At 42.5% G+C, this 27007-nt stretch overlaps 1 protein-coding gene across 2 annotated transcripts; it reads left to right on the top strand.

The window, feature by feature from the left end:
- The first annotated feature begins 64 nt into the window (after positions 1-64).
- FKTN (fukutin) lies at positions 65-25975 on the top strand. 2 transcript variants are annotated; one of them, XM_064139918.1, is made up of 10 exons: positions 65-84; positions 331-512; positions 1620-1679; positions 4064-4267; positions 5611-5888; positions 7298-7430; positions 10196-10325; positions 11891-12024; positions 16573-16700; positions 23757-25975. In XM_064139918.1, the coding sequence occupies exons 2-10, from the start codon at positions 408-410 to the stop codon at positions 23968-23970; spliced, it is 1386 nt and encodes a 461-aa protein (XP_063995988.1). In that variant the 5' UTR covers positions 65-84; positions 331-407; the 3' UTR covers positions 23971-25975. The 2 variants fall into 2 exon arrangements, with proteins under 2 accessions (XP_063995988.1, XP_063995987.1); XM_064139917.1 differs by lacking the exon at positions 65-84 and having other exon boundaries at positions 135-512.
- Positions 25976-27007: the final 1032 nt, after the last annotated feature.

Raw genomic sequence — 27007 nt, 5'->3', positions numbered from 1 at the left:
GTTCGGGCTAAGCCTCGACAAGCCTCCGCTGCGCATGCGCGCAGGCCGGCGGGCGGTGCTTTGCAGCTAGGAGGGGAGGCGTAGGTAAGTGCGGGGAGGCTGGCTGGAGCTCGAGGTGTCCCTGCGCCGCGGTTCGCGGATGGGAGCGGGGAGGGCCGGGCGGGACGCGGTAGCGCGGATGACTACTTCGTGTCCCGGCGCTGAGTCCCCGCCGCGGACTAGCGGGGCTCCTGTGGGCCGCCGCGGCGGCCGGCTCGGGCCTGCTGCCTGCAGCCGGCAGGTTGGCTCTGCCGCCGGCTCAGCGACTCCTTTTCCTCTGCTGGCGCGCAGGGAGGAACTGGGAAACCGGAGAAGATGAGCGATGCCGCAGTGTTTCCAGGCGGTGATCAAGAGCGCACCGAAGACTAATGCAGAAAATCAACAAGAACGTAGTCCTGGCGCTGCTTTCTCTGACCAGTCTGGTTTTCCTCCTCTTCCAGTTGTACTATTACAAGTTCTACTTATCGCACAAGGTAAGAGGAAGCAGTCCTGCGCAGGCTTGCGTTTATCTAACATAACGTGTCTGCTCTCGTCGGAGTCCTTTAGCAACCTTCATGCCGCCGCTCAGATTGTCTCAAATCGTTAGCGGTTGCTAGATGTCGATACACTGTGAAGCTGATAGGTAGCCCGAACAAGCTTTTGCCGGGTCAGACCAAAGGCTTTTCTGAAGAAACGAGGAGAGCAGCGTTTATTGGCTGCAGCTTTTTCAACAGCGTTTTTAAAAGGAAACCTTTTCAGCTGTTGTTTTAGTGCTTTGTGACTCAGTGTTCATAATTTTCTAGGTGTTGCAGATTAAATCTTGCTTTCATACCACCCATGACCATTTAGGTCTAGAGTATGACTTTCAGTAATGGGAAAAAAAAGGTCAATATTGCTATAAATGAAACACTGGCTTCTTTTACGCCGTAGTTTACAGCTGCGACACAGATTCAGCAAAAGAACTGATGTTATTTTTACAGAACTGCATAGGTATCATGTTTCCTGGGCTTGTTTTCTTTTCTTGAGGACTTTATTAATAAACAGAGGCAGCCTTAGTGTTAGGTGGTACGACAACCTTTGATTTTCTTTCTTGTAATTTCTGGTTATAAACATGAAGGCTGTGAATAGAAATTCTTCATACTTGTGAAAAGCTATAAAAGATGAGCCACAAACTGGCTTAGCTTTATGCTGTTTTTCACGTTTGATTTTCTAGGATTACATCTGGAAAGACTGAGACATACTCCTGCTGTCTTTCCCCAAGTGGTATTTGCTTAACAGTGTTTTGTCCTCTTTCTATTTTGCCTTTACTGGGATGTTGACTTAGCAACCTCAGACCTGATCATGCAGTCTTGGTGTGTTTGGAAGTTCCTAAGGCTTGAGCTGCCTTTCTAAATACAGTAATCCAAAACAATTGTTTATGATTTTACATTTGGTGCTGTAACTGAGTGACCAGAGGCATAATCACAGCCATAATTATAAAGTGCTAACTGAACAAACGCCTCTGAATATCCTGTTAAATCCTAAGCAAGAACTAGCTAAAACATACCTTTTTTTTTGTTGTTTGTTTTCTTTCACTCCCCTTCCCCTTTTGTTTTTGATAGAATGGATCGTTTTTTTCCAAAGTCAGAGGAAGCCAGTCAGGTCAAGACAGCACTAGATGGGTATGTACGGTGTCACTGGGGGAACTTGAGTATCTCTCCTGCAAAGAGAGACTGAGAAACCTGGGGCTGTTTAGTCTGGAAAAGAGAAGACTGAGAGATCTTCTCCATGTGTACAAATATCTGAGGCGTGGGTGTCAAATGGATGGGGCCAATCTGGTTTTGCTGGTCAGAAGCAGTAAGACAAAGAGCAGTGGCTACAAACTGGAACATAGACAATTTCACCTCCTCAAGGTGAGGAGAAACTTCTCTACAGTGAGGGTGATACAGCACTTGAACAGGCTGCCCAGAGAGGTTGTGAAGTCTCCTTCTCTGGAGACTTTCAAAACTGTGTTCCTGTGTGAACTACCCTGAGTGGTGCTGCCTTGGCAGAGAGATTGGACTTGATTTCTAGAGGTCCCTTCCAACCTCTTAAGTTCTGTGGTTCTGTGGTTGGTGCATACAGTTCTGCTGCAAGTCTGAGAGAACTCACAAACTCAGGGCCCAGTTCTCTTACTCTCAGTGGGGATTTTTTGATGTTAGGTACTAAGAGATACTTCCTTCATTGAATAAAGCTGTGATGTGTTTTAAAGCATCAGTTTAAAATGGAACTGAGTATTGGTCACAGCTTAGTGGGCTTTGTCAGTCCTAAGTATGGTTAATGTTTTAAGAAGCAGAACTTGTTCTTTCTGATGCAGAACTTTTGATCCATGATGTGGTGTGTTTTCAGACTGAGTATTGAAGATGGACTTCTTTGTCCTTCAGGTTGTTTCACAGTAGCATGGTAAAAAAAAAGGACTGCACATTATAGGTCACAGAATACCCCTTTGCTTGTTTGAGTATTGCTACTGAGTATTTTGTGTTACTTGGTTATGTTGGGTCATAAAGCTCTTCACAAACAGGCTGTATACCTGTTGCACAGCAAGTTTTCTTCAGAGTTCCTGTGTGGTGAGTCTGAAATACTCTATTTGAAGGTGTTTCTCTTAGTTGCTTGACATCATCACCATCTCATTCTACCAGTTATTTTTAAGTTTCAACTAAAAGCTTCTGCTTCCCTGGGGAAGCGTCAAGGGATAAAACAGTAGATATTTTTGCACAGATTTGCTTTCTATTCATCAGAATGATCTGTTAGTTTTACCTAAGGAGATAATGCTAGCACATCACTTGCTTAATCAGTTCTGTATAGCTGAAATCACTAAAGAGGGTGGCCTTGATTCTGCTAGCACAGTACATGTTGTACTGATGCCTAAATTCTACTTGTTGAGCCACATTCTATCTTCATAGTTTTCACCTCTCTGAAACAGAATCACATTATCAGAGTTGGAAGTTGGTCTGTGCAGTCTGATTAGACAGACTCAGTACCTGAAAAAGGTTTGAGTTTCAGTTAGAAAGCCAGAGTCAGCGTGCTGGGCAGGTACCTTGGGCAGTAGGACATTGTTTTCCCTCGCCACATGTGTTCTAGAAACCTTGAGATGTAACAGGAAGCCTGACACTGCTGTTCTAAGCAAATAATTTTTATTATTAGAAAAATTTATTTTAAATCATTACATTTAACTGTTGCTTTTAAATGCATCAGCTACACTTTTGATAGCATGGTAGTTCTGACTGCAGTAAATGGCTTCTGCATGCCATAGGCATTTAAATGTAGTTTATTAAAATTTTTCACTGAGTCAGTTTAATAAATCTCATCATGCACAGGACCTTCTTGCTACAAGGTTACCGTGGTTGAGTGCCCTGAGTACATTAATATCCAAAGACTGCATAGCAGTCAGTTCCTACTTTCTCAGTGAATCCTCCTCCATGTACAGCAGACATCCCTAAAGCTGAGGCATGACACTGTTTGGAGTGGGTTAGAAACCTTGCTGAAGTCAGTGTATGAGCAGTGTCCATTGCTCTTGCCTGGCCTGGAGACTTCTTCAAAAACTGTTGGTGTGGTTAGGTGCAGTTTGTCTTTATCTGTCATTCTCAATCACAGCCATGTCTTTCATGTGCTTGAATGTAACTTTTCAGGGACTTTTGCTCCAGAACCTTCCTGAAGAATGAGACTAAGGTGACCAAAGTTCCCTAGAGACTTCTATTTTGAATATGGCATGGTGTTTGCCTGTTCTCCATCTTGAGGAACAGCTCCTCACCACTGTGGCCTTTCAAGGTGCTGCAGTGCCATCTCAGAATGACATCAGCCAGCTCCCTTAGCACCCACATGTACATTATATGCTATCCTATAATGTCTCTTTTATTGAAGTGCTTTCCAACTCAGTTAGAGCTGGAAAGAATCAGAAGTTTAGCCTAGAGTCTGTTCTCAAGCACTCTAGAGTGTTGGATTATTTTTCCTTTTGTCAAAGAGTTTTTAACTTTTGTATGCTTAAAGATGATGTTTCTGACTTATAATTTTATCCTCTGTCAAACAGCATGTGGTTAGAAAGTTCCTAGGCTTAATATCCAGTCACAATATACCCGTGTATTTGATCGATCCTTTGATTCTGGGACTGGTGGATAAAGACATTGATCAGATCAGAAGTTCTCCTGATGGCCCTAGTTCAGAGTGCAAGTACTTTTGTGCTCCAAGAGACTTTACTACATTTGCACTGGTGGATAAAACATGGAAGCAAGAAGTAAGTGCCTTTTCTTCAGTTCATGTTTGTGTGTTGTAAGGCGTTCAACTGTTCTGAGATTTTGTGATGTAATGTTTTCGTGTTTATTCTAAGGCCTCTGAATTAGTTGTGTATAAGTCTTATAGAAGTGTTGGGAGAAGAAACTTTTGAAAAGTTATATCAAAAATATTAGATATATTGAAGAGTCATTTACAGATAAAAAGTTTATAGATGCTGTCATCAGAGTTCATAAACAGCTAAGTCTGAGGATCTAGTATCAGTGGGACAAGGATGGAAGGATTATCATAGCTTGGTGGTTTACATTTCTTCAGTACAATAACCACCATCTTATTTTGTCACTTAGTGCACTAGTATAGCTACTTTGGTGTTCTGAGTTTTTAAAATCACTGTTAAAAGTAGAGGTGTAGCATTCGATGAAGGACAAAATGGAACCCAAGATTATTTCACCATGTATCATCTGGATATATTTATTGGGTTAATTTTTATAGATTAAAGATGGCAGTGTGGAAGAGTTCAGGGTTGTGTTTGTCTGGCATGTGTGTGCTTGTTTTCTTTTGGTTTTTTTTTCCCTTTTATTTTTAAAGCAGGAGTCAAAATAGTCTGTGACTGTTTTACTGAAGGAGTCTCACTCAAGTAAAGAGTGATGGCAGTCTGGATCTGATCATGCAGTTGTTTTATCTATAGCTGCAAAGGAATTTTAAAGAAAGGGAAAATAAGGTTGTGTGGCAGTATGCTAATATAAAGCCCTCTCCCCATTCCTTGATGGCTCATTCATAGTATCTGTAGCATCCAGAGGAGAAGCTGGTATACCTATATAAAACAGTTCAAAGACAGTAATTGAAAGAGTCTTCAGATGCTTCAGGTTCTTTTTTTTGTTAGCCATAATTTCATTCCCTTTTCATATGAAAGTACAAAAGCCTGTTACCTAGTGCAGAGCTGCACGTTTGAGATTTAGCAAATATTTATCTACAGCATAGAAGATTTTACAGTACACGTTCTTGTGTTCATGGTGTCATTGTTTGAGTACTTAAAAATGCCAGGCTCAGTAAAAGAAAAACTTTAAAGAACAGTTTGAGGATGCAGAGATGGGTGCTTTGGCAAAGGAACAAACCTAGTCCAAGCATCTCCCACAACACTTACTTGCTGTTGTATTTCATTGTTTGCAGTAGAAAAATTAAGGCAAGGAACTACAGTGGTTGGAATTGCTTTAAGGTTTTGGAAATCTTTGAGAAGTATGTGCTTAACTGATTAGAAAATTAAAGTAGGAGATCACACCAGTTGAAAATAAGCATATAGCATTCAGTCTTGGTTTCTCTAATCTTTTTCTCTTCTTTCATTTTTAGGTGAGTCTTTTTAGAGCTGCTGAGAAAATGGGGTTCCAATGGCTCAAAATTATAAACAAGGATCCTCGCTTGGATGGAATGGATGACCTGTCTGGAATTGAAATTCCACTGCACTACATATTTAAACTGGCATCTCATGCCATTCACCTTGTGGTATTCTATGAGAGGAGTGGTAATTATCTCTGGCATGGCCCCCTGAGACTCAAGCAACATATGGACAGAAAGTTTGTGCCTTTCCGGAAACTCCACTTTGGTCGCTACCCTGGAGCATATGAAAAGTGAGTCCAAAACAGAGGAGGGACAAAGCCACCATTGGCACTCCCAAAATAGCTTCTTTTTCCTGTATGTAAAATTACTGTGTTTTCTAAAATCAGGTTGTACAATTTAGGTCATGTGTAGCTCAGTCCTCAGAAGTGGAGGTGAAGTACAGTGTCGAGGTAAATGCAATTCTCTTGACCTGAAAAGAAGAGCTTCCTACCACTCCTAAATTAAGAACCGCATTTTTGAAGCGGGTAGAAAGATGAGAGAAGTCAGAAGTCATGACTGTGGTTGAACATACCAGAGGATTGTCTGCCAAGTCAGTGGTTTACCATCAATGTATTTAGACGTTTGAAATCTATTGATGGCCATCTGTGCTATCCACATAGACGTGAAGTAGAAGCAGTAAGAGGTGTAGTGCTAGGTAATATTTTTTTGCTCCTTTTTTTTGTCACAACGTGCATCCAGAAGTTGAATACAGGTATGGAACATTAAACGAAAAGGGGAAGCAACAGAAATCTCTTCAGTGTCAGTCTAAATAATCAGTATTAACTTGAATAAAGAGAGTTAGCATCTGTGCCACAAAGAAGTGTGACAACTGTTGCATCTAACCCATGCCCTTAGCATGATGAGGAGACTCGTTTTTAGCATAAACGTTTGAATTAGTGCTGGTGTTCATCCATAGTTTTATGCTTAAATTTTGCATTGCATTGGTAAAGTTACTATAAGTACCTGCCTTTTCCTACACTTCTTCCAGTAGCATTATTTCAGGAGGTACAGATCGTGGCAAATCTTGTCACTGTTTCTAAAGTCAAGCACATAGCACTGGGCTTTGAGAACGGTGTTCCTGTAGGATATGGCGTATACAATATGCCATAAATCAAAATTAAAACAGCCTAGCATTTTGCAGGTCAAAATAAATCTGTTTAACTTTTCCCTCGAAACTGGCACTGTTTTCCCTTCCTCTTAAAACACAGAATCTGTTGCAGTTATGTGCCTAGACATTTAAATCAATGGTTCATTCAGTGTGAAGGGTGAATAATTTTAACATTTTTTATGCAAACAGCCTCAAACTACAGGGTAAAATTCAGCTCTTAAAGTGTAGCATATACTTTGGCAACTAAATAAACAGCCTGAATTTTCAAATGCAGTGAACATTTGCTGTGAGTCAGTAGAAGAGTCAGTGATATGTAAAAAACGAGAGCTTAGAGGCGCAGAATTTCTTCTTAAACAAAATTTTGAAGTGTATGGGGATTTATTTTTTTTTTAAGCTCTTGCTGCTCTTTTTATGATGAGTTTTGAGCTTATTTGGCCAGAGGTATCACTGCCAATAGTAAGCAGATTTTAACCTGAGCTAGAGGAAAAAAGTGACTTGTGTGGTTTGTTAAGGAATTGAATGGGGTAATATACAGTCTTTCTTTCTCTGTAGGCCGGAACTTCTGCTTGTTTCCATTGATGACTTAAAAGTTCAAATTCCAAAAAGTCCATCCAGCTTTCTAGAGGAGATGTCACACTCTAGATTTATTGAATGTAGGTACAGAGAAGCTCGGGCTTTCTTTCAGGTCAGTGGTAATCAGATTGTGTCTCTGAGATGTCATAAATGTTTTCGCTCATTGACCCAAACCTACTAACAATTTACTGTTTGTGGTTTGTTTTTGTTTTGTTTGACCAAAAAAAGAGGACTTCTCACATGCATAAAGCTAAATGAAGCGTCTGAGACTCAGTCCATAGAGTTTAGTAAGTGGTAACAAAACTAAAACTTTAACTGAAAATCATGGTGTATCTTTTCCAATTTGTTGTGATGGATTATGGAAAATTAATAATCTCTATTGATTTTGATATCCAGGTGATAATTGTTGGTAACTATGAAAACTGTCTATTAGCATTAAAACTTGCCAGAAACTTATTCACAGGTTCAAAAAACCTGCAGGTTGGAAATTTAGACACACAGGGAGCAGATAATACTCGATCACTTATTTCTTAAAGTGGCAAACATAAATACTATACTGAAAGAGGCTTTTAGGTATTTACTCACGAAATTATAAATCAGACAGTACCCAAAGCATGTGGAACTCTGTCTTGTTGGCTGCTGAGACTTGATTCTTCCCAGGCTTCTGGGAAAAGGAGGCAGACAATCTCTGACCTTGTCTCCTGGCTCCTCTGGATGATCTGTGTGTCTCCAGGACTCGTAGTCTTAGCAGGAAGACTTTCAGGTGCAGGCAAGATGCTTTGCAATGTGCAGTCTCAGCACAATGTCACACTGGGGGCTATGCAAGCCAACTGTGTGCAGGCATTTGGAGCCTGTTCCTGGTAACCTCTCCAGGCAAATTCAGGATGCAAAATGAGGTGGCAGCAGCCCCCTGTGCTACCTGCTTATCCCTTTTATCCGTGCCCAGCCCGTGACTAGTGGGGCATTGGACATAGATTAGCCAATCAGAATGGCACTTTGCCAGGCCTCACCATATTAGGTGAAGCCAGGGCTTTCACTGTCTCCTCCCACAGTTGCCTCCCCACATGACAGGAGGAGCAAAGAAACGGGAGCATGTCTGGGAAAGCCAATATGGGTAAGCCCATGTTTGCCCCATCAAGCTTACCACTACCCTTTTTTTATCTATTTTCCAAAATTTTGAAAGGAAGAGGTGACAAACATGTCCATAGTTCTTCCACAGTGTTACTGTTATGCAGATTTCATGTGAGCAAGATTGTGTGTGTCTTTGTGGTTGAAGATTTTTCTTACGGCACTTCTCAAAGTTTTGGGGGTTTTTGGCATTATTTTGCACTCTGTGCTGCTTTTCCACATTTCCTGGTTTAGCCTATTTGAAATGGCATCTTCATTCTGAAATTACCTGTTTAGTTGTTTTTTTGACCATGTAAGCTAATGTTTTCATCATGATTTAGAGCATTACTTTTGGAATACTGCTGCCTGATTTAGAACCCAGTAGAACACTTTCTGCTGCAGCATGGGGAGCATTTTGTCCTAACTTGGAGAGGACTGAGATACAAAGTGGTCAGAGGCTACCATAGTTAAGACTGTGGAGTCAGAATCAGGTCGCTAAACTTGAGCCATCTCTGATTTCATCTTCAGACATTTGAGGTCTTGGGGAATCACAGAATCATAGAATCAGCCAGGTTGGAAGAGACCTCCAAGATCATCCGGTCCAACCTAGCACCCAGCCCTATCCAGTCAACTAGACCATGGCACTAAGTGCCTCATCCAGGCTTTTCTTCAACACCTCCAGGGATGGCCACTCCAATACCTCCCTGGGCAGCCCATTCCAATGGCAAATCACTCTCTGTGAAGAACTTCCTCCAAACATCCAGCCTATACCTCACCCAGCACAACTTGAGACAGTATCCCCTTGTTCTGTTGCTGGTTGCCTGGGAGAAGAGACCAACCCCCACCTGGCTACAACCTCCCTTCAGGTAGTTGTAGACAGCAATGAGGTCACTCCTGAGCCTCCTCTTCTCGAGGCTAAACAACCCCAGGGAAAGAAAGACCATCGTTCAGACTGTTAAGCTGTAACTCTCCATATGTGCAGCAGGAGGGTTACTATACCCGAGGACATAGTCACTTTGTAACAAACAGAAATTTTAAGCACGCTCCACATCAGCTTTAAACCCCCCAGGCTGAATTTGCCACAGACAGAACAAACGCACCTTGGAAGTTATATCGTGCTCTGCTGGAATTCTAGTGTTGAAATAAGCAGCTGTCATCTGTTTGCAAAAGTACACATTTTAGCTGTTTGTTGGCCAAGAGTTCTTAGTGGAGTCAAATTGTGAGTGGTGTGTTGTGGGTATGTTTGATGTGGTGGTGCTTGCCCGGACTACCGTGTTGGTTTTGGCTGTCTCTAGCAGAAGATCCTGCCACAGTTGTAGCTGGAAGGTAGGCATGATCTTTGCCTGGCGCTGTTTCTGCTCCGTGGATCTGTCAGTGTCCACTTGTAACACTTGGTGGCGCCAAATAAACTCCTATGCTGGAACCAGACCCCGTTGTTCCCTTGGGCTCTGACTACAGCCTGTGCAGAACTAGGGTTCGTCTGTACTGCTGACAGCTGCTGGGAATCGCTCTCTAATACATAAATTATTCTTGCGCTATTTTACTGTGACTTTGCGTTCTGCTGCTCTGGAGAAACTGAAGACTGGTGTTTCAGAGTTGAAATTTTAACTTGGCATTCCCAGTGCATGTTCTCAAACTGTATATGTGATAAAAGATAACTGCTCAGATGTTAAGTAAATTTTTAAAGGTCATTTCTACTTAGTGCACTGAGAAATGAAGAGAGAAGTTTGCTTTCTGGCAATAGCTTGTTTGTTCTTCTTTGCCTTCCAGTTGTATCCTGATGATGCCTCTCTAGATGCAGTGGAGTTCAGAAAAAAAGCAAAGTCCTTGCTCCACCTGGCTGCCTTGACACTGAATAGCTTAGGAGTAAAGTTCTGGCTGAGCAGCGGAACATGTCTTGGTAAAACATTTGCCTTACATTGCATTTTTAAACTCGCCTGAAATTTTGCACGTTTCATCCTCTCTCGCTTGTGATGTCAACTGAGGTTAAATGTATCAAGCTGGAAGGTAATGTGTGGCATTAGCTGTATTGAAATAGGCCTTTTGCTCCTGACAAGGTGCTTTTCTGTTAAAAACTGGAGCCTTGGAGATGCTGAGCAAATGCCAAGTGAAGCTTTTAGTATTGTTAGCAATTGTCTGTGTTGTACTGATCACTGCTTAGAGAGTAATAAGCAGTTCCCTGGGCTATTTGACTTGGAATTTACTGAAATGAAAGTTGGAAAATACAGTAAGGGGCAACTTATTTGTAGTATCAGTGTAGACTCTCATCTGAATTTTACTCCCTTGCATTTTGTTGCGTATCACTGACTTTTGAAATACAGTTTACATCTGCCTGTTTTTGTTTTAAACACTTCCTTTTAATAAACAGCCAATTAGAGCAGATACCTCAAGTTTTCAGTTCTGCTGGAGGTGGTGAAAGTTCTTGAAATAGGTTGTGAGAACTCTTGTGCGTGCACATTTCACTTGTGTTTGTTTAGTGCTAGGGAATAAAATTTTCAGAATGAAGGGTTAATAAAAGCTGCTTTAATGATACAGACAAAGGATGCTTGAGCGTGTCCAGAGAAGGGCGACGGGGCTGGTGAGAGGCCTCGAGCACAAGCCCTACGAGGAGAGGCTGAGGGAGCTGGGATTGTTTAGCCTGGAGAAGAGCAGGCTCAGGGGTGACCTTATTGTTGTCTACAACTACCTGAGGGGTGGTTGTGGCCAGGAGGAGGTTGCTCTCTTCTCTCAGGTGGCCAGCGCCAGAACGAGAGGACACAGCCTCAGGCTGTGCCAGGGGAGATTTAGGCTGGAGGTGAGGAGAAAGTTCTTCACTGAGAGAGTCATTGGATACTGGAATGGGCTGCCCGGGGAGGTGGTGGAGTCGCCGTCCCTGGAGCTGTTCAAGGCAAGATTGGACGTGGCACTTGGTGCCATGGTCTAGCCTTGAGCTCTGTGGTAAAGGGTTGGACTTGATGATCTGTGAGGTCTCTTCCAACCCTGATAATACTGTGATACTGTGATATCCCATGTCTTGTGTTACTGTTTTGCAGTCAGTAGTGATTGAAAAATTATTGACATCTTAGATACTTTTAAAATAATAGGTTGAAATTTCAAGCACAGCTGTAGAACTGTACACTGATGATTAGATTTGGCCCTAGATAAAGAAGATTTTTCTTTAAAGATACTTAATTACAAAACTGAAGACATTTTGTCTGCAAAGGAGTTGGTGTTTTCTCTCTCATTCTTGGCTTTCTGAAGGAAAGATCCGACTGTAAGTGCAGTAATACTTGTTTTCTTCGTTGTGGTTCACTTTACACTAGAGAATGACAGAAGTCTTGTTTATGGCCCTATGCAAAGGACTCTGCCTGGTGAAATAATAGCGGTTAATTTTTATGTTGCTTTTGGTCTGTTGATGGGTTTCTCATGTTCCTGAATTAACTAGTTCTTTTTTTGTCTCTCTTCTTTTTTATTCTTTTACCTCAGGCTGGTACAGACAGTGCAGTGTCATTCCTTACAGCAAAGATGTGGATTTGGGAATCTTTATAAGGGACTACAAAGCGGATATCATACCAGCTTTTCAGAAAGCAGGGTTACCACTGAAGCACAAATTTGGCAAGGTACCTGGAAAAGGAACAATTTGATTCATGTGCTGCAGATCATTTACATGGAAGTGGGTATCTGAATTCTGCTTGGGAAGACGAGACTTAACTCATTAGGATTTTACCTAGCATATAATCTCGTTAATTCTAATTAATGTGCCCTCTTGAAAAATGTGTGAGAAAATAGTCTGCTTAATAGCTTCAGCCCTGCTTAAACAGCCTAAATTCCACCTCAGAAGACGTTACTGAAGGAGTATAATCTGTGTCAGTGGTGCTAGGGAAACTTAAGGTAGTAGTATTCAGTCTTGATAGGCCTCATCATATGAGACAATTGATTCAAACCTCTGAGAGAATCTGTAGTGCTGTGTGTAAAACTAGCAGAAAGGGAAGGCTGCAGGAGGTGGACACTGGGCTTGTTAATCGTTAGCTTTTGTGAGTCATTATTTGGCTTTTTCAGAGTGTAGGTTGCAGAATGGTAAAGGAAAAAGCCAGGAATATGAAAGTCTGGCCACAGTTTAAGTGTTATATCATTATTGGTGTAACTGAGTGTTTCATCATAGAGGAAGTGGGTTAAATGAAAACTGCTTCTTATCATGTGTTTTTTCACTGAGGGTACTTTGCTTGTGGCAGAGGACAAGGCAAAAGTGCTGAAGTTTTTTTGATTAAAGGGAGGCCAGGCAGAGAGAGACCTGGGGGTACTGTTTGACAGCTGGCTCAGCATGAGCCAGCAGTGTGCTCAGGTGGCCAAAAAGGCCAATGGCATCCTGGCCTGTATCAAGAACAGTGTGGCCAGCAAGACCAGGGAAGTCATTCTGACCCTGTACTCAGTACTGGTTAGGCCACACCTTGAGTACGATGGACATGTCCAGAGAAGGGCAACAAGGCTGGTGAGGGGGCCAGAGCACAGCCTTATGAGGAGCAGCTGAGGGAGCTGGGGTTGTTCAGCCTGGAGAAGAGGATGGTCAGGGGAGACCTTACTGCTCTCTACAACTACCTGAATAGAGGTTGTTGCCAGGTAGGGGTCGGTCTCTTCTCCCAGGCAACTAGTGACAGCTGCACTGGGACAGGTTTATAGAATCATAGAATGCCAGGGGGTGGAAGTGACCTCGAAAGATTATCTGGTCCAGCCTCTGACATTCTGTGATTCTTTACACCTCTCCCAGTACAGCTTGAGACTATGTCTACACTTGCCACTGTTGAACTTCATTAGTTTTTTCCCTACCCAGCACTCCAGGCTAAGTCTCTCTGAAAGGCAGCACAACTCTCCGGTGTGTCAGCCACTCCACCCAGCTTGGTGTCTACAGCAAACTTGCTGGTAGTGCCCTCCATGCCCTCATCCAGGTCATTAATGAATACATTGAATAATATGGGTCCCGGTACTGACTCCTGAGGGACTCCACTAGTTACATGATTCCAGTTAGACTCTGTCCCACTGACCACAACTCTCTGACTTCTTCCCTTTAACCAGTTCCCAATCCACCTTACTACTCCATCACCCAGACCACACCTCCTCAGTGTAGCTATGAAGGTGCTGTGGGAGATGGTGTCAGATGCTTTACAGAAATTGAGGTAAAGCACATCCACCACTCTTCCATCACATATCCACCTGGTTACATCCTCATAGAAGGTTATTGGGTTGGTCAAACATGACTTCCCCTTTGTGAAACCATGCTGACTGCTGCCAATGACTTTCTTGTCCTTGATATGGCTAAGCACAGTGCTGAGGATAAGCTTCTCCATTATCTTTCTGGGGATGAAGGTGAGGCTGTCTATAGTTACCTGCATCCTCCTTCTTACCCTTTTTGAAGATTGATGTTTGCCCTCCTCAAATCCCCAGGCACCTCTCCTGTCCACCATGACTTACCAAAGATGATGGAGAGTGGTCTGACAACAACATCTGCCAGCTCCTTCAGCACTGAAGGGTGCATGCCACCAGGACCCATGGACTTATGGATGTTCAGTTTACTTAACCATTGCCTGACACAGTCCCCATCAGCCAAGGAAGCCTGCTCTTTAACCTCGTCTCCCTCTGTGGCCTCAGGGCTGTGGGGCTCCTGAGTATAGACAGAGACCAAGAAGGCATTCAGCAGCTCTGCTTTATCACAGTATCACAGTATCACAGTATCACCAAGGTTGGAAGAGACCTCACAGATCATCAAGTCCAACCCTTTACCACAGTGCCCAAGGCTAGACCATGGCACCAAGTGCCACATCCAACCTTGCCTTGAACTGCCCCAGGGACGACGACTCCACCACCTCCCCAGGCAGCCCATTCCAGTGCCTAATGACTCTCTCAAGGCACCCATCCCATTCAGCAGTAGGCCTTTATTGCCTCTAGTGTTGGTTCTTCCTGCAATACATTTGATGAAGCCCTTTCTGTCTTTGGCCTGCCTTGCAAGATTGAGTTCCAAGGAGGCCTTAGCTGTCCTAGTAGCGTCCCTACATCCTCTGGCAACCATCTTATACTCCTCTCAGGTGGCCAGTCCCTCCTTCCACAATCTGTGGACTTTCTTCTTTCACTTGATTTTGTTCAGCATCTCCCTACTTAACCATGCAGGTCTCCTGACTTCCCTTCTTGATTTCCTACTCACTAGGATGCTCTGATCCTGAGATTGGAAGAAGTATTTCTTGAATATTAACCAACTATCACAGGCCCCTTTGCCTTGTAGTACTCTGTCCCATGCTATTTCCCCTAGTAATTGTTTGAAGAGGCCAAAGTTGGCCCTGTTGAAATCAGGAGTTGTAATCCTGTTAGATATTCTTTTCCTACCACTCGAGATCCTGAGTTCCACCATCTTGTAATCAGTGCAGCCAAGGCTGCCTTCAACCTTCACTGCTTCAACCAGACCCTCCTTGTTGGTGAGTGTCAGGTCCAGCAGCACTCCTCTCCTAGTTGTCTTCTCCACAATTTGCATCATGAAGTTATCATTGATACACTGGAGGAACCTCCTGGACTGTGTCTGACCAGCTGAGTGGGCCTTCCAGCAAATGTCTAGGTAATAAAAATCTCCCATGAGAACCAGGCCTGTGACTGAGAGGCAGCAGCCAGCTGTCTGTAGAAGGCCTCATTAACTTCCTCATCCTGACCAGGTGGCCTGTAATAAACACCTAGAACTGTATCAGTTCTGCTAGCCTGCCCCTTGATTTGTGCCCACAAACTCTCTACTTGCTCCTCATCCTCCCCTAGGCAGAACTCAATACATTCTAGATGCTTCCTCACATAGAGAGCAACTCCACCACCTGGCTTTGTTGACCTGTCTTTCCTAAAGAGGACATAGCCATCCATGATCACGTTCCAGTCATGTGAGCCATCCTACCAGGTCTTTGAGCACACCTGGACTTCTGACTCCTGCTGTTTATTCCCCATGCTTTGTGCACTGGTGTACAGGCATTTCAGAGATCGAGCTGAACATGATGATTTTACCCTGACAAAGTGGGAGACTCTATGAGACTCTGACTGTTTTTCTGTGTTCCTGTCATATTGCTGGGCAATGGGCTGAAGGCCCTTGCTAGCTTCCCTTCCATCCAGCCATCCTCCAGCTTGTCACAAGGAGGCCTGATTGCACCCTCATTCTCTCTGGAGCACCTGGTTTCATCTCCACCCACCTTCCAACCACTGGCACCTCCAGTGGTGTGCCATCCCCCAGCTTGTCACAAGGAGGCCTGATTACACTCTCATTCTTCTCTCTGGAGCACCTGGTTTCCTCCCCACCCACCTCCCAATCTAGTTTAAAGCCCTTTCAAAAACCCCTGCCAACTTATGGGCTAGGATCCTTTTGCCCTTTATAGATAGGTGGGGCCAATCTGGGTCTAGCAGGCTAGGTGCAGTGAGAGTTGACCCATGATCAAAGAACCCTAAATTCGCCTGGTGGCACCAGCCCTTGCCCTTGAGCCATTCATTGATAACATGAGTCCTCCTGTTCCTTTCAGTATTCATCCCTTCCACTGGAGGAACTGAGCAGAACACCACCTGCTCTCTTGCCCCATATATTGATTGACTCAGAGCCTTTAATTCCTTTTTAATTACCTTAGTACCCTTGTCAGCCTCATCATTGCCAGCCTGGATAACCAGCAGCGGGTAATAATCAGTAGCCTGAATTAGCTTAGTGTCCTCTTGATGTCCTGCACCTGGGCCCCAGGGAGCTTAGGCTGGTTGTTAGGAAGAAGTTCTTCAGGGAAAGAGTGATTGCCATTGGAATGGGCTGCCCGGGGAGGTGGTGGAGTCACCGTCCCTGGAGGTGCTTTAAAGGAGACTGGGTGAGTCACTTAGTGCCATGGGGTAGTTAATTAGAAGGTGTTAGGCAACAGGTTGGACTCAATGATTTGAAGGTCTTTTTCAACCTGATTAATTCTGTGTTTCTGTGAAGGTAACCCTACAGAGGTGCAGAATTTTTTTCAGTGTTCTCAGGGCATGTAAATAAAAACAAAACCAGAGAGCTAGTGTATTTTCTCCAGTTAGGAGTCAGTCTGCATACCTGACCAAAATAAACCTGTTTTCTGACACCTGCTGACATACGTAGTTATGTACTTTTATGAGCAAGTACAATGCATATTTTTGTCTTGCAGGTAGAAGACAGCTTGGAACTCTCTTTTCAGGGGGATGGTGATGTGAAACTTGACATTTTTTTCTTCTATGAAGAGGATGATCACATATGGAATGGAGGAACTCAGGCTAAATCGGGCAAGAAATTTAAGTATGAACTGGATTTGTACCTCTCATAGGAAAGAAACTGAACAAGTTCTTGTCTGTTTAGTGTTGGCATTTTGTGCATTATGTGTTGTTGCCTGGCAAAGTCTGTGTTTGTTTGTGGGAAAGGCACTTACCAGAGGAGAATTTGTGGAGATTTTAAACTTTTAAGACTGGAGGAGTAGAAAGAGAGCAGTACTGTGCCTTACAAGAAAAGAGCTGGCCTGGTCAGATGTCAGTGTTCTTATGGAATCAAAGCAATGCTGGCATGTCATGTATCAAGCAGATTTTGTCTGAACTTTGGCAAGCTCTGAGTCAAACAGCTGAGAATGAAGTCTCTAAAATGGTGCTTATTGCACAAACTATTTTATAGTAACAAATGAATCCTTAGGCATTTGGCATGGTGGCAGAGTGTTACGGCAGAAGGTATCAACTGTCCTTGCAAAGTAAACCTTAGAGTCTTGGGTTTTGAGGTGATGATTTGGAATGCTTTATTGAGTGTAATGTGACAGCACCACAGATGACTACTGCAGACCTTCTTCTTGTTTTGTGTTCTGAAAATGGAATTTTAAATAGGATCTCACATTTCTTGCCTCATACCTTTCAGTATTAAATCAGCAAATAAGTACAACATCCTAATCTACTTAGCAAACTGAATGTACATTTTGATAATTAGATTTGTTTCTTTCCATCATCCATCTTAGCTCAGAGACAGTTGCAAGCTACTTGAAAACCTTGTTGATTTCTATGGGATTTCATTGTCATTTCTATTTGGCCTGAAATGTCTTTGCTTATATGTAGCTAATGGGAACTTAGTGAATACTGTCACCCAGATGATGATAAAGTCTGAGTCCTTGTCAGTTATCTCTGTTGTGAAATGATAAAGATTAAGGAAGATAATTTGTGCCAGAGTCAAAAAGCACACCTATAAATAGACTAAAGGAAGAGCTCTTGCAATATTCCTACAGAAAATATGGTGTTGCAGACTGTTTTTCACGGAATCAGAGAAACATTTTCTTAGAATACAGCAACAATTTCATAATGACTTTTCCAAAGCAGAGTCAAAGTCAGGCTTTCTGTACAAGTTTGCTGGGGGATTGTGACAGTTTGGGTGTTACCCACCCCCCCCCCACTCTCATGCAGTCACCCAGACTAGACTCAGCTGGCTGGAAATTAAGAAATGAAACTTTATATTTACAGCTTAGCACAATGTACAAGCAGATAGTTACAATATATACATCTCTAAACAGGTTAAAAGTAATACAGAAACACAGTACCCCTCCCAGAAACAATCAGGAGGGGTCCCAATCCAATCTCTCCTTCCCCCTTCCTCCAGAAATAACCAGACCAACCCACATATATCTCACATGATAAATCTGGAGATCTGAGGCAAGATGTCAAAAAGATGACGAAGAGGTTAGAGGAAAAAGGGTTAGATCAGTTTAGAATTAAGGCAGAGGCAGCCACAGAGACCAGACCACCAGAAAGAAGACACAGCCAGAAGTGAGAGCTGAGCAGTGTCTTATCTATATTTTGACTAGTTGTGTTTCTCAGCAGAAGAATGGGTGATATGGGGTACATGTTTTCTTCTCTTTCTTCTCACAGCTAAGAATATGGTTTCTCTCAGTAAAATATTCCAGTTAGTCTCAAACCAGCACAGGGATTTTGAGTCATAAGTTCCAGGGAAGAAGCTCAATGCATTGCTTTGCTGTTTGTGTTTCTCTTGCATCTAAAATCCAGTAGTTGTTTCCATGCCAGTGGATTTGACACGTTCTTTGAAAATTCCATTGTAGCATCAGACCCTAGGTACCTAAGAGCTAGGGTCTTTTTTAACCCTTTAATATGACTGGCTCAATGCCTATGAATAGAAAGCAGATGTGAAGCTGTGCTGTGCTTCATTTCTTGTATCTAAGGCTATCACAGCTGTTTTGGAACTACAGCTTTCATAGAGCATTTTCCTTTTCTTGGTAATTTTTCAGTGGTCTTTTTTTTCAAAGTTTACAAACAGCTTTTTGGTTCAGCAAGACCTGATTTGCTTAGACATAGCAGGCATTGGAATGGGGTGCCCAGGGAGGTGGTTGAGTCAGCAACCCTGGATGTGTTTAAAAGCCATTTGGATGTGGTGTCTGAGATTATGGTTTAGGGTGAACCTTGTGGAGTAGGGTTGTTGACTGGACTTGGTGATCCTGAGGGTCTTTTCCAACCAGAATGTTTCTGTGATAAGGAAGCTCTAATTCTGATCTGTGGTTCTTACATGTAGTTTGCTGTACTTAATCCATATAGAGAACAAGGAAGAAACTTGTTTGTCATTATAAAGACTCTGAGCTCTGACAGAATATGAGTTTTCAGAATGCTTAGCCAAATAATTCCAGATGTGTATTATTCCACATAACTTCTCAGAAAGATAAAAAACCATCATGACATTTTAGCAGTGAGATGTAGTGATTTAGCACGCTCGATCTGAATGACTGCAATATCAGTGACCTTCAGTTTTGCTTAGTCTTCAGCCCTTTCAGAATTGTGGGAGAAGGCAGATGTGAGAAGGTCAGTCAAAACTGAAGGGATGGTTTAATCCTGTTGAATCCTAAATACACTTTTAACAAATTTGAAGGAAGTTTATGGGGTGTCAGAAGAGATTCTTCTTACTAGATCATCACATAAAACAGAGTTCTGTTCCAGGACACTTTAAAACAGCTTCCAAACACAACTTCTCTCTAGACTGGGGAGACATAGATTTGATGTTTGAACTACTTGAGTAAGCAATTGGCTGGATGGTCACACTCAAGCCTTTGTCTTCAGCTCTTTTATATGTCCAGCTGGAGACCAGTCACAAGTGGCCTCAGAGGTTGGCAATGGGGTCAGTGGTGTTTAACAGCTGCTTTGGCAACATATACAGTGGGATTGAGTGCACTCTCTACCATGCTGACTTGTATTATTGGCATATCTGAGGGAAGGGATGCCACCCAGAAGTTCCTTGACAGGCTGAAGAGATGGGCCCATCTAATACGACAGGCCCATGTCTCTTTTGTGCTGGGGGCCCTGGATCTGAAACAGTGCTGCAGCTGAATGGAGTAGAAGGGGAGAATCACCTCTCAACATGCTGGCCACACTTCTCTTGATGCAGCCCAGGTTACAGTTCACCTACCTCATGAAGTTCAATGAGTAGGGGGAATCCCAAGCACATATACAGCCTTAGCGTTGTGTAGATTGAGGACAGCTCTGCAGAGAAGGGCTTGGGGATGTTGGTGGATAAAAAGCTCAATTATGAACCAGCAGTGTGTGCTCACAGCCCAGAAGGTAAACCGTAACCCGGGCTGCATCAAGAGAACCATGGCCAGCAGGTTGAGAGGCGATTCTCCCTCTCTACTCCACTCAGCTGCAGCACTGTTTCAGCTCCAGGGCCTCCAGCCTAAGAGAGACATGGGCCTGTTGTATCAGAAGGGCCATGAAGGTGCTCAGGGGGCTGGAGTTCCCTTCCTATGAGGACCAGCTGAAAGAGCTGTGGTTGTTGAGCCTGAAGAAGAGAAAGTTCCACATGGGACTTTACAGCACCCTTTTGGTACCTGAAAGGGGCCTACAGGAAAGATGGGGAGGGACTCTATCAGGGAGTGTAGTGATGGGATGAGAGGTAATGTTTTCAGACTAAAAGAGGGTAGATTTAGCTTTGATATAAGGAAGCAGTTTTTCACAGCAAGGGTGTTGAGACAGTGGAACAGGTTGCCTTGGGAAGTTATGGATGCCCCCTGGCCTTCAAGGCATGGGTTTCATGAGGCTCTGAGCAGCTTCATTTAGTAGGAGGTATCCCTGCCCATGGCAGGGAGTTGAAACTAGATGATCTTTTAAGGTCCCTTCCAACCCAACCAGTCTATGATTCTCTGATTTTCTTCAGAAGGCTAAATATTTGCATAGACATGTACTTCCTGTACACGTTGAGAAATAGAAGTACCAGGAATAAAAATACTTCTCATTTACCTTCTGAAATATTTTCCATTAGTCATTTTTATTCTCTGTCCCTTTGGAGAGCTGGTTTCTAACTCTTACAAGCCTTGCTGTGCAGTTTGCATTTCCATGTATGCAAACACTTTCTCATCCTGCAGACACAAGCATGCTCATTCTTCTTACTTTGTCTTGACATTATAGCAGTTGAGACCACCTGTTTGTTTACAAAAGTAATGCTGGACACTTGTGTTCTTCAGCAGTGAAGAAATATTTACAGAATAGGAATTTAGGAATCAAATCTAGACTGTGCTCCTAAGTCCTTAAAATTACTTCATTCTTTAGGTTCTTTAGGAATTTAGGAATCAAATCTAGACTCTTTAATCCTTAAAATTACTTAATTCTGTAGGTTCTTAATGTGGAGGACTTTGTGTAATCCTAAAGTCTTTTCAGTACTTTTATGTCCCAAGATTGATGAGACTGCATTTGGAGTTAAAAAAACAAAAGTGAGTAGTGTCTTTTGTACAAGTTCTACATGTGGAAGTGTGTATGTGCCTTATCCCAGCTACTTGAAATGAGCAAACAATGAGCAAGAATTTCAGTAGCATGGAGCATCACTGAAAACTGCTTGGTTTCTTTTTTGGTCAGTGAATGTAAACATTTGATTTTAGTGATAGTTAATTACTTTGGTAAAATTTCCAACAGACATTTTAATTTGCATGTTAGTTCATTTAAATGACCCATTCATTCACCTAGAATTATTATTCAGGTGTCACTATCAGGTGTGCTAGTTTGAAGCAGGGTAGAATGTTTTGGTGAGAAGAACTAGGTCATAGGCTGTGAGAGGAAAACAGTGGTGATGTCTGCTTCCCTCAGAGTCTTGCTGAAGAAGAAAGGAAAACATTAGATAACACTCTGGCCATTTTGTCTTCACTCTTGGGCTGGGCTTTGATTGAGCTGCATCGCCCTAACCTCACCTGCCACTCACCTTTGCTTCTTAACCTCTTGGCTGAACCTCTATTCTTCCTTAGGCCTGGGGTAAAGTTGAGAGGGGCAGGGGGAAGGTGCAGGGGTGGTTGAGAGCCCCTCCTGGGGACTCAGGTTTCTGGGAGGGGAGTTGTGTTTCTGTATTACCTTTTACCTTGTATATTTCTGTCTATAACTGTATATACTGTAAACATCTGCTTGTATATTGTGCTAGCTGTAAATAAATAGCTTAATTTATATTCCCAGAGCCAGCTGAGACTAATCTGGGTGATTTCTAAAGTGTGGGGGGGGGCAGGGAACACCCAAACCATCACTTCAGGGAATTGATAATTTCAGTAGTTTCCTGATAGCTTTTGCATGTCCATCCCCACCACAGCTCTGATGGGTGAATGATCTCTGGATTAATAAGAACAAAATAGCTGCTGTTTGATGATGATAGGCTCATTGATGAAATTTGTATACCTGGTTTTCAGATTGGTAGGTGGCACTGTTTTTTCTTTTTGAAAGAAAGACTAATCTGTAGTCTCTGGATATACCAACGAAAGCACTCAACCATTTTCCCCTCTGCTTCAATTTAAGGCCTGAAAGCAAAGTTGGCATTTTCTTTTTCGCTATTTCTGATACAATACAGGCACTTACTTAGCACTTCAAAAATTCACTTTCTGCTTAGAAGAGCACAAAGAGCTTGCAGTTCATGCAAATGCACAAATCTTTTAACCACCTATTTTAGCAAGTTGAAGTGTTTTATTTTAACTTTTCAAGATTAATTTTAAAATCTTTTTTTTTTCTGTGTAAGACTTTACAGCTTCAGAAGTAGGAGTGATCCTCTGCAGGAATATCACATAGGCATTGATATTTACCTGTTTAAGAAACACCAGCTCTGACACCATCTGTCTGTAGAGGGACATTGAGATCAAATTGTGAAATTTACCTGTGGACTTTCACTGGTGTAACCATACAGGGCTTATGTTGGTCCTTCTAAAGAAAACAGGTGCAGAGCAAAGTCATTTGGGAAGAAGAAAGTGGTTTTAGACTTTGAAAGGGATGAGAAGGTTTCTGTCTCGGTTCTAATTTAAATTTTCTGTGGACTCAAATATATTTGATAGAACCAATAACAATTTATAGGATGCCCTTCCTTCTTCCCCCTTCTTTTCCAAAAGAAAAGGAATTAGATGGAGAGAGAAGAAAGGTAAAGCAGACCTGAATAAATAATCTCACTGTGATTTGGAAGTTAAAAGAAGGAAGGTTTAACAGTAAATAAAAGGTATATGAGGTAGGGAAGTTACAAAGGTGTAGGGAAGGGAAAACAAGGTACAAAATATGTAAATACACAACCAGGTTTGATGGCAGTGGGTTTTGTCTGCCTCGTGGTGATGATGGCCACGTGGTAAGACAAAGAGCAGCAGGAAAATAGGAATGGTGATTCTGGCAGGAAGGCAGAGTGTGAGAACAGGAAGTCTCCCCTGCTTTTATGGATCCTAGACAGGAAGGGGGAGTGGGCTAAACCACCATCACCTGGTAGTGTTCAGACCCACCCTGAGGAGGAGACAAGACCACCTGGAGTCAGGTTCAAGACCACTCCCCGAGGTAGGTTAACCCTGTACGTTTTCAGAAAGTATGGAGTGGGCACCTCTGTCTGAATTCCATGCAGCTGCTGGCGTGTTTAAACACAGATCCTGATGGGAAGTAGCATGATTTGCTTGGTAGGGTTGAAGAAGGTTAAAAACTTGGTTTTAGAAATGGCTTTCAGTAATTGATGCTGCTTTTACCAAAATCTCCCCTACCAAATAACATGAATCCTCCTCTTGATACCCTTCTAAATGATGTCACTTTTAAATCCAGTTTGCAAGTGGAAAAGCAGACACAGAAACTAAGTGGTTTTCTGGAAGTGGCAGAATGATATGAGAATAAGGAGCAAAAGAAGTAGAAATGCTCCTTCCTAAGAACATGTGGCAAATGTTAACCAGTCATTCTGGATAATAGCACCTGTGTAAATAATATTTCATAGATAGGAAGTTATGAAATAAGTAAGAAAGAAACATTACAAATGCAACATGGCCACTCGCTGCACTTGTTTGCTTCCTCCACAGTGTATTTCAGTCTTCTAACAGTGACCACATCTTTTTTTTCCTTATGACAGGTATCTCTTCCCAAAGTTTACTCTGTGTTGGACAGAATTTATAGGACTGAAAGTACATGTGCCCTGTGAAACCCTTCAGTATATTGAAGCCAACTATGGCACAGACTGGAAGGTTCCTTTGAAGACGTGGGACTGGAAGAGCTCACCATCCAACGTGCAGTACAATGGTGTCTGGCCTGTCAATGAATGGGATGATGTCATTCAAATCTACTGACCACCCTGACTGCTAGAAGAGCATGCCTGCTGTCCTTGAAACTGTCAAGTTGTAATTTCCTGTTTCCTGAAGGCGTCAAGGTCCATTCCTTCATTCCTTTCTCCTTTTTTCTTTTTTTAACAGGTGTTTTTTCACCTTCGTGTGAAGGTGAATGAGTAAATGCAACTGAAGGGAAGTTGAAAGAAAAGCTGTCCAACGGGAATAGAGAAGGAATGTTGCAGTAAACTTGTGTGCACTGTTTATATGTAAACAGTAGCCAGGTGGCTTAGACTTTTCTTGAGATTATCAAAACCTTGGGACTGTTGACTTATCCAGCTTAAGAGAGGGATGGCTTGGGAAAATCTCAGAGAGCAGTTCCTGTTTTACTGAGGAGATCCTGTGACTATTCATCTTTTAAACACCAGAGTTAGGAGTTCCTCAGATGTGCTTGATTTGAGACTGGTAGATCTTTACAATACGCAGAAGGGGATTTTTTGGCTTTTTTTTTAAGAACATGAAGGTATGTACTGTAGGGATGTCAGTCCCATTAAAAAAGTCTGGGTCTATGTCCTAGTTAGTGTATTCTCCATGTGAAAAATTGGACTGTATTTTAAAATATTAGAGCTGCTCCTGCTTTCTTACAGGCAGATAGAAATGAGAGTATTGATGATAGTTTTCTGATTAACACAGACTTGCAGAACAGAGTTCTTAGAATCACAGCTTCTTTCTGTAGCTATGAACAGAAGTGTGTACAAACACCACTTGTTCCATCAAACCTGGAGTACCATGATTGCAAGTGAAGTGCTAGTGTGATGTTAGGCTTTGGATGGGAAGAAAGTAGAAGCCTGGCAGCTCTGTTGTCCTGCTTCAGCTTATGCTTTTGGTCAACGAAGTAAGCTTTCTTCTTCAGTGTTTTGGACAGAGATAGTAGTTGTCATGTGAGCATGTTGTCTGTGCATGTTTGTTCCATGTCCATGTTTGTTCCAGTCCTGCTGTGCAAGAATGATGAGGACTGAGCTGTGACTGTACTACACAGTGCAGACCCAGAAGTACCTGTGAACCAATGTTGAGATACTGAAGGGATCTCATGGTTACTTGCAACACTTACAGCTACTTGCAACAGACCTGTATCTGTTCTTTCTTTGCCAAAACAGAAGGACCGTCTTTGAGTCCCATCTTTTCCACCTCTCACTAGGTAGGTGTAGGTTGAGTCTATGGTTTGTATTGTGTTGCCCTGTAGCTTTTGGCTTTATTCAGGCATGTATGTTCTGGAGAGATGAAATAGCTACTGCTGTGCAGTTGTTTCACTACTGTATCTTTCCATGTGCACTCTGTGGCTTCCCTGCTGCTTTTGTCCTGGAGTGTGCTGCATGCTTTTTTGTGCAAGTCCCCTCAGTCCAAATGGTCTCCAGCCACTGAAGCACTGGAGTAAATTACTCAGTTTCTAGTGACTGCTTCTCATGCTGACCCTTCAGTTGGTATGATAACTTGAGAAGAGAGAGATGTACAATCCTTCTAATGCCATTTACTTGGTAAGGCAAACTTTATGACATGAGAGGTCATTTCTCAGGTAGAAGTATTTTGTAATTTTTACTTAAAGCAAAAAAAAAAAAAGTCAATGCCCTGATGGTTTTTCATGTGTTCAGAACTCTGTTGTCTTGAACTTGTTTGACAAGGTACAGTAAGCCTGTAAGTTTCTTTCAGTGTCACAGCATGAAAGAAAAGATTCTGTCATGAAATTATAATCCTGTCAGTTTGGGGTTTTTTTACTTTGTATCTGTAGATGGAAAGACTAATGGGAAAAATGCATGGGAGGATGACTTTAAGTATTTGGTTATACCTGTAAGTTTTTCTCCAGGTGAAAATCTTTTCAGAAGGTACAATTGTATATTTAACACTGATTGGAAGTCTTAATTTGTAACTTGAGATCTTTCATCCTTTGTTTTGTCATCTTGAGTGAATTTAACACACTTCATCGCAGTTACTGTCACATAACTCACAGAGATAAATTTTGAACTGTTTCTTACACTGCTTGCTGACTTTTTTTTTTAACAAAGATACTTGGACACAGCAAAGTTACTTGGAACAAAGAGGGTGTCTATGTGTAGAAGAAAGGATCTTGCAATTGCACAAGTACATTGCACTTCTGTGTGTCGTCTTTATGCATTGTCCTGGTTGCAGATTTCCTGGTTGTAGGATCACTCTTTTAGCAGTGATGTGAACATCACAGAGTTGGTGCCCTTTGAAGGCACACTGCGAGGCTGAAGACTTAGTGTTTCCCACAGGAGTCTCCTGAATTGCTTTATCCGAGACAGAGTCTTCACCCTGTGTTACTTTCTGAAATACCTTCACTTTCAAAGTGATCTGGAGAAGAGGTGTTCAAGGGAAGACTGGGTGAGGCACTTAGTGCCATGGTCTAGTTGACTGGATAGGGCTGGGTGATAGGTTGGACTGGGTGATCTTGGAGGTCTCTTCCAACCTGGTTGATTCTATGATTCAAAATTCTCTTAATGGTGTGCACTTAAGGTCCTTAGGCAACAACATTCCAAGTGCCTTCACTTCCATGTATCAACGTTACACATTGTAGCTGTTAGGAGAGCCTATTGAAGGAGTGCCTGTGAGCTGAGAAAAGCATAGCAAGATGTTCAGAGCTCATGAACAACTGCAGCAGAAAGGGTAAAGAAATAGAGTTGCATGAAGAGAGGGCACCATAAAGACCCATTTTCAGAAACTGTAGAAGATGGTTACAGAAAGGAAGGGATTCATGTGCTCCCTTTCCATGACTGGTAGGAGACAAGTAAGTGGGAGGAATGTAAATTCAGGCTGCTTGTGTAGGATACTGATGTATTGCACATTTGGAGATGTGGGAAGCCTTTAATTGTGGGTGTCTCTGAGAACACATCAGACAAAAGTCAGCCAAGTTTGACTGTAATTAGGACTGACTGTAGTTCATCCTACTTTACAGCTGAAGGAAGTTCCTGTTTTCTTGATTCTGATAATTTTCATTAACTTTCTGCTTTACAAAATGAAAATGGAAATAATTGTATATGAGTTTAAT

Source organism: Pogoniulus pusillus, chromosome Z, assembly GCF_015220805.1.
Source record: "Pogoniulus pusillus isolate bPogPus1 chromosome Z, bPogPus1.pri, whole genome shotgun sequence".
Classification (NCBI taxonomy): Eukaryota; Metazoa; Chordata; class Aves; order Piciformes; family Lybiidae; genus Pogoniulus; species Pogoniulus pusillus.
Note: the sequence above shows the minus strand (reverse complement) of the source record. Positions and strands in the feature narration are given on the sequence as shown.

Bases quoted from the DNA above. Each gene is read 5' to 3' on its own strand.
- FKTN (XM_064139918.1), top strand. From the start codon at position 408: ATGCAGAAAATCAACAAGAACGTAGTCCTGGCGCTGCTTTCTCTGACC. The intron at 7,431-10,195 runs GTCAGTGGTAAT...TTTGCCTTCCAG, and splicing joins AAGCTCGGGCTTTCTTTCAG to TTGTATCCTGATGATGCCTC. The intron at 10,326-11,890 runs GTAAAACATTTG...CTTTTACCTCAG, and splicing joins GAGCAGCGGAACATGTCTTG to GCTGGTACAGACAGTGCAGT.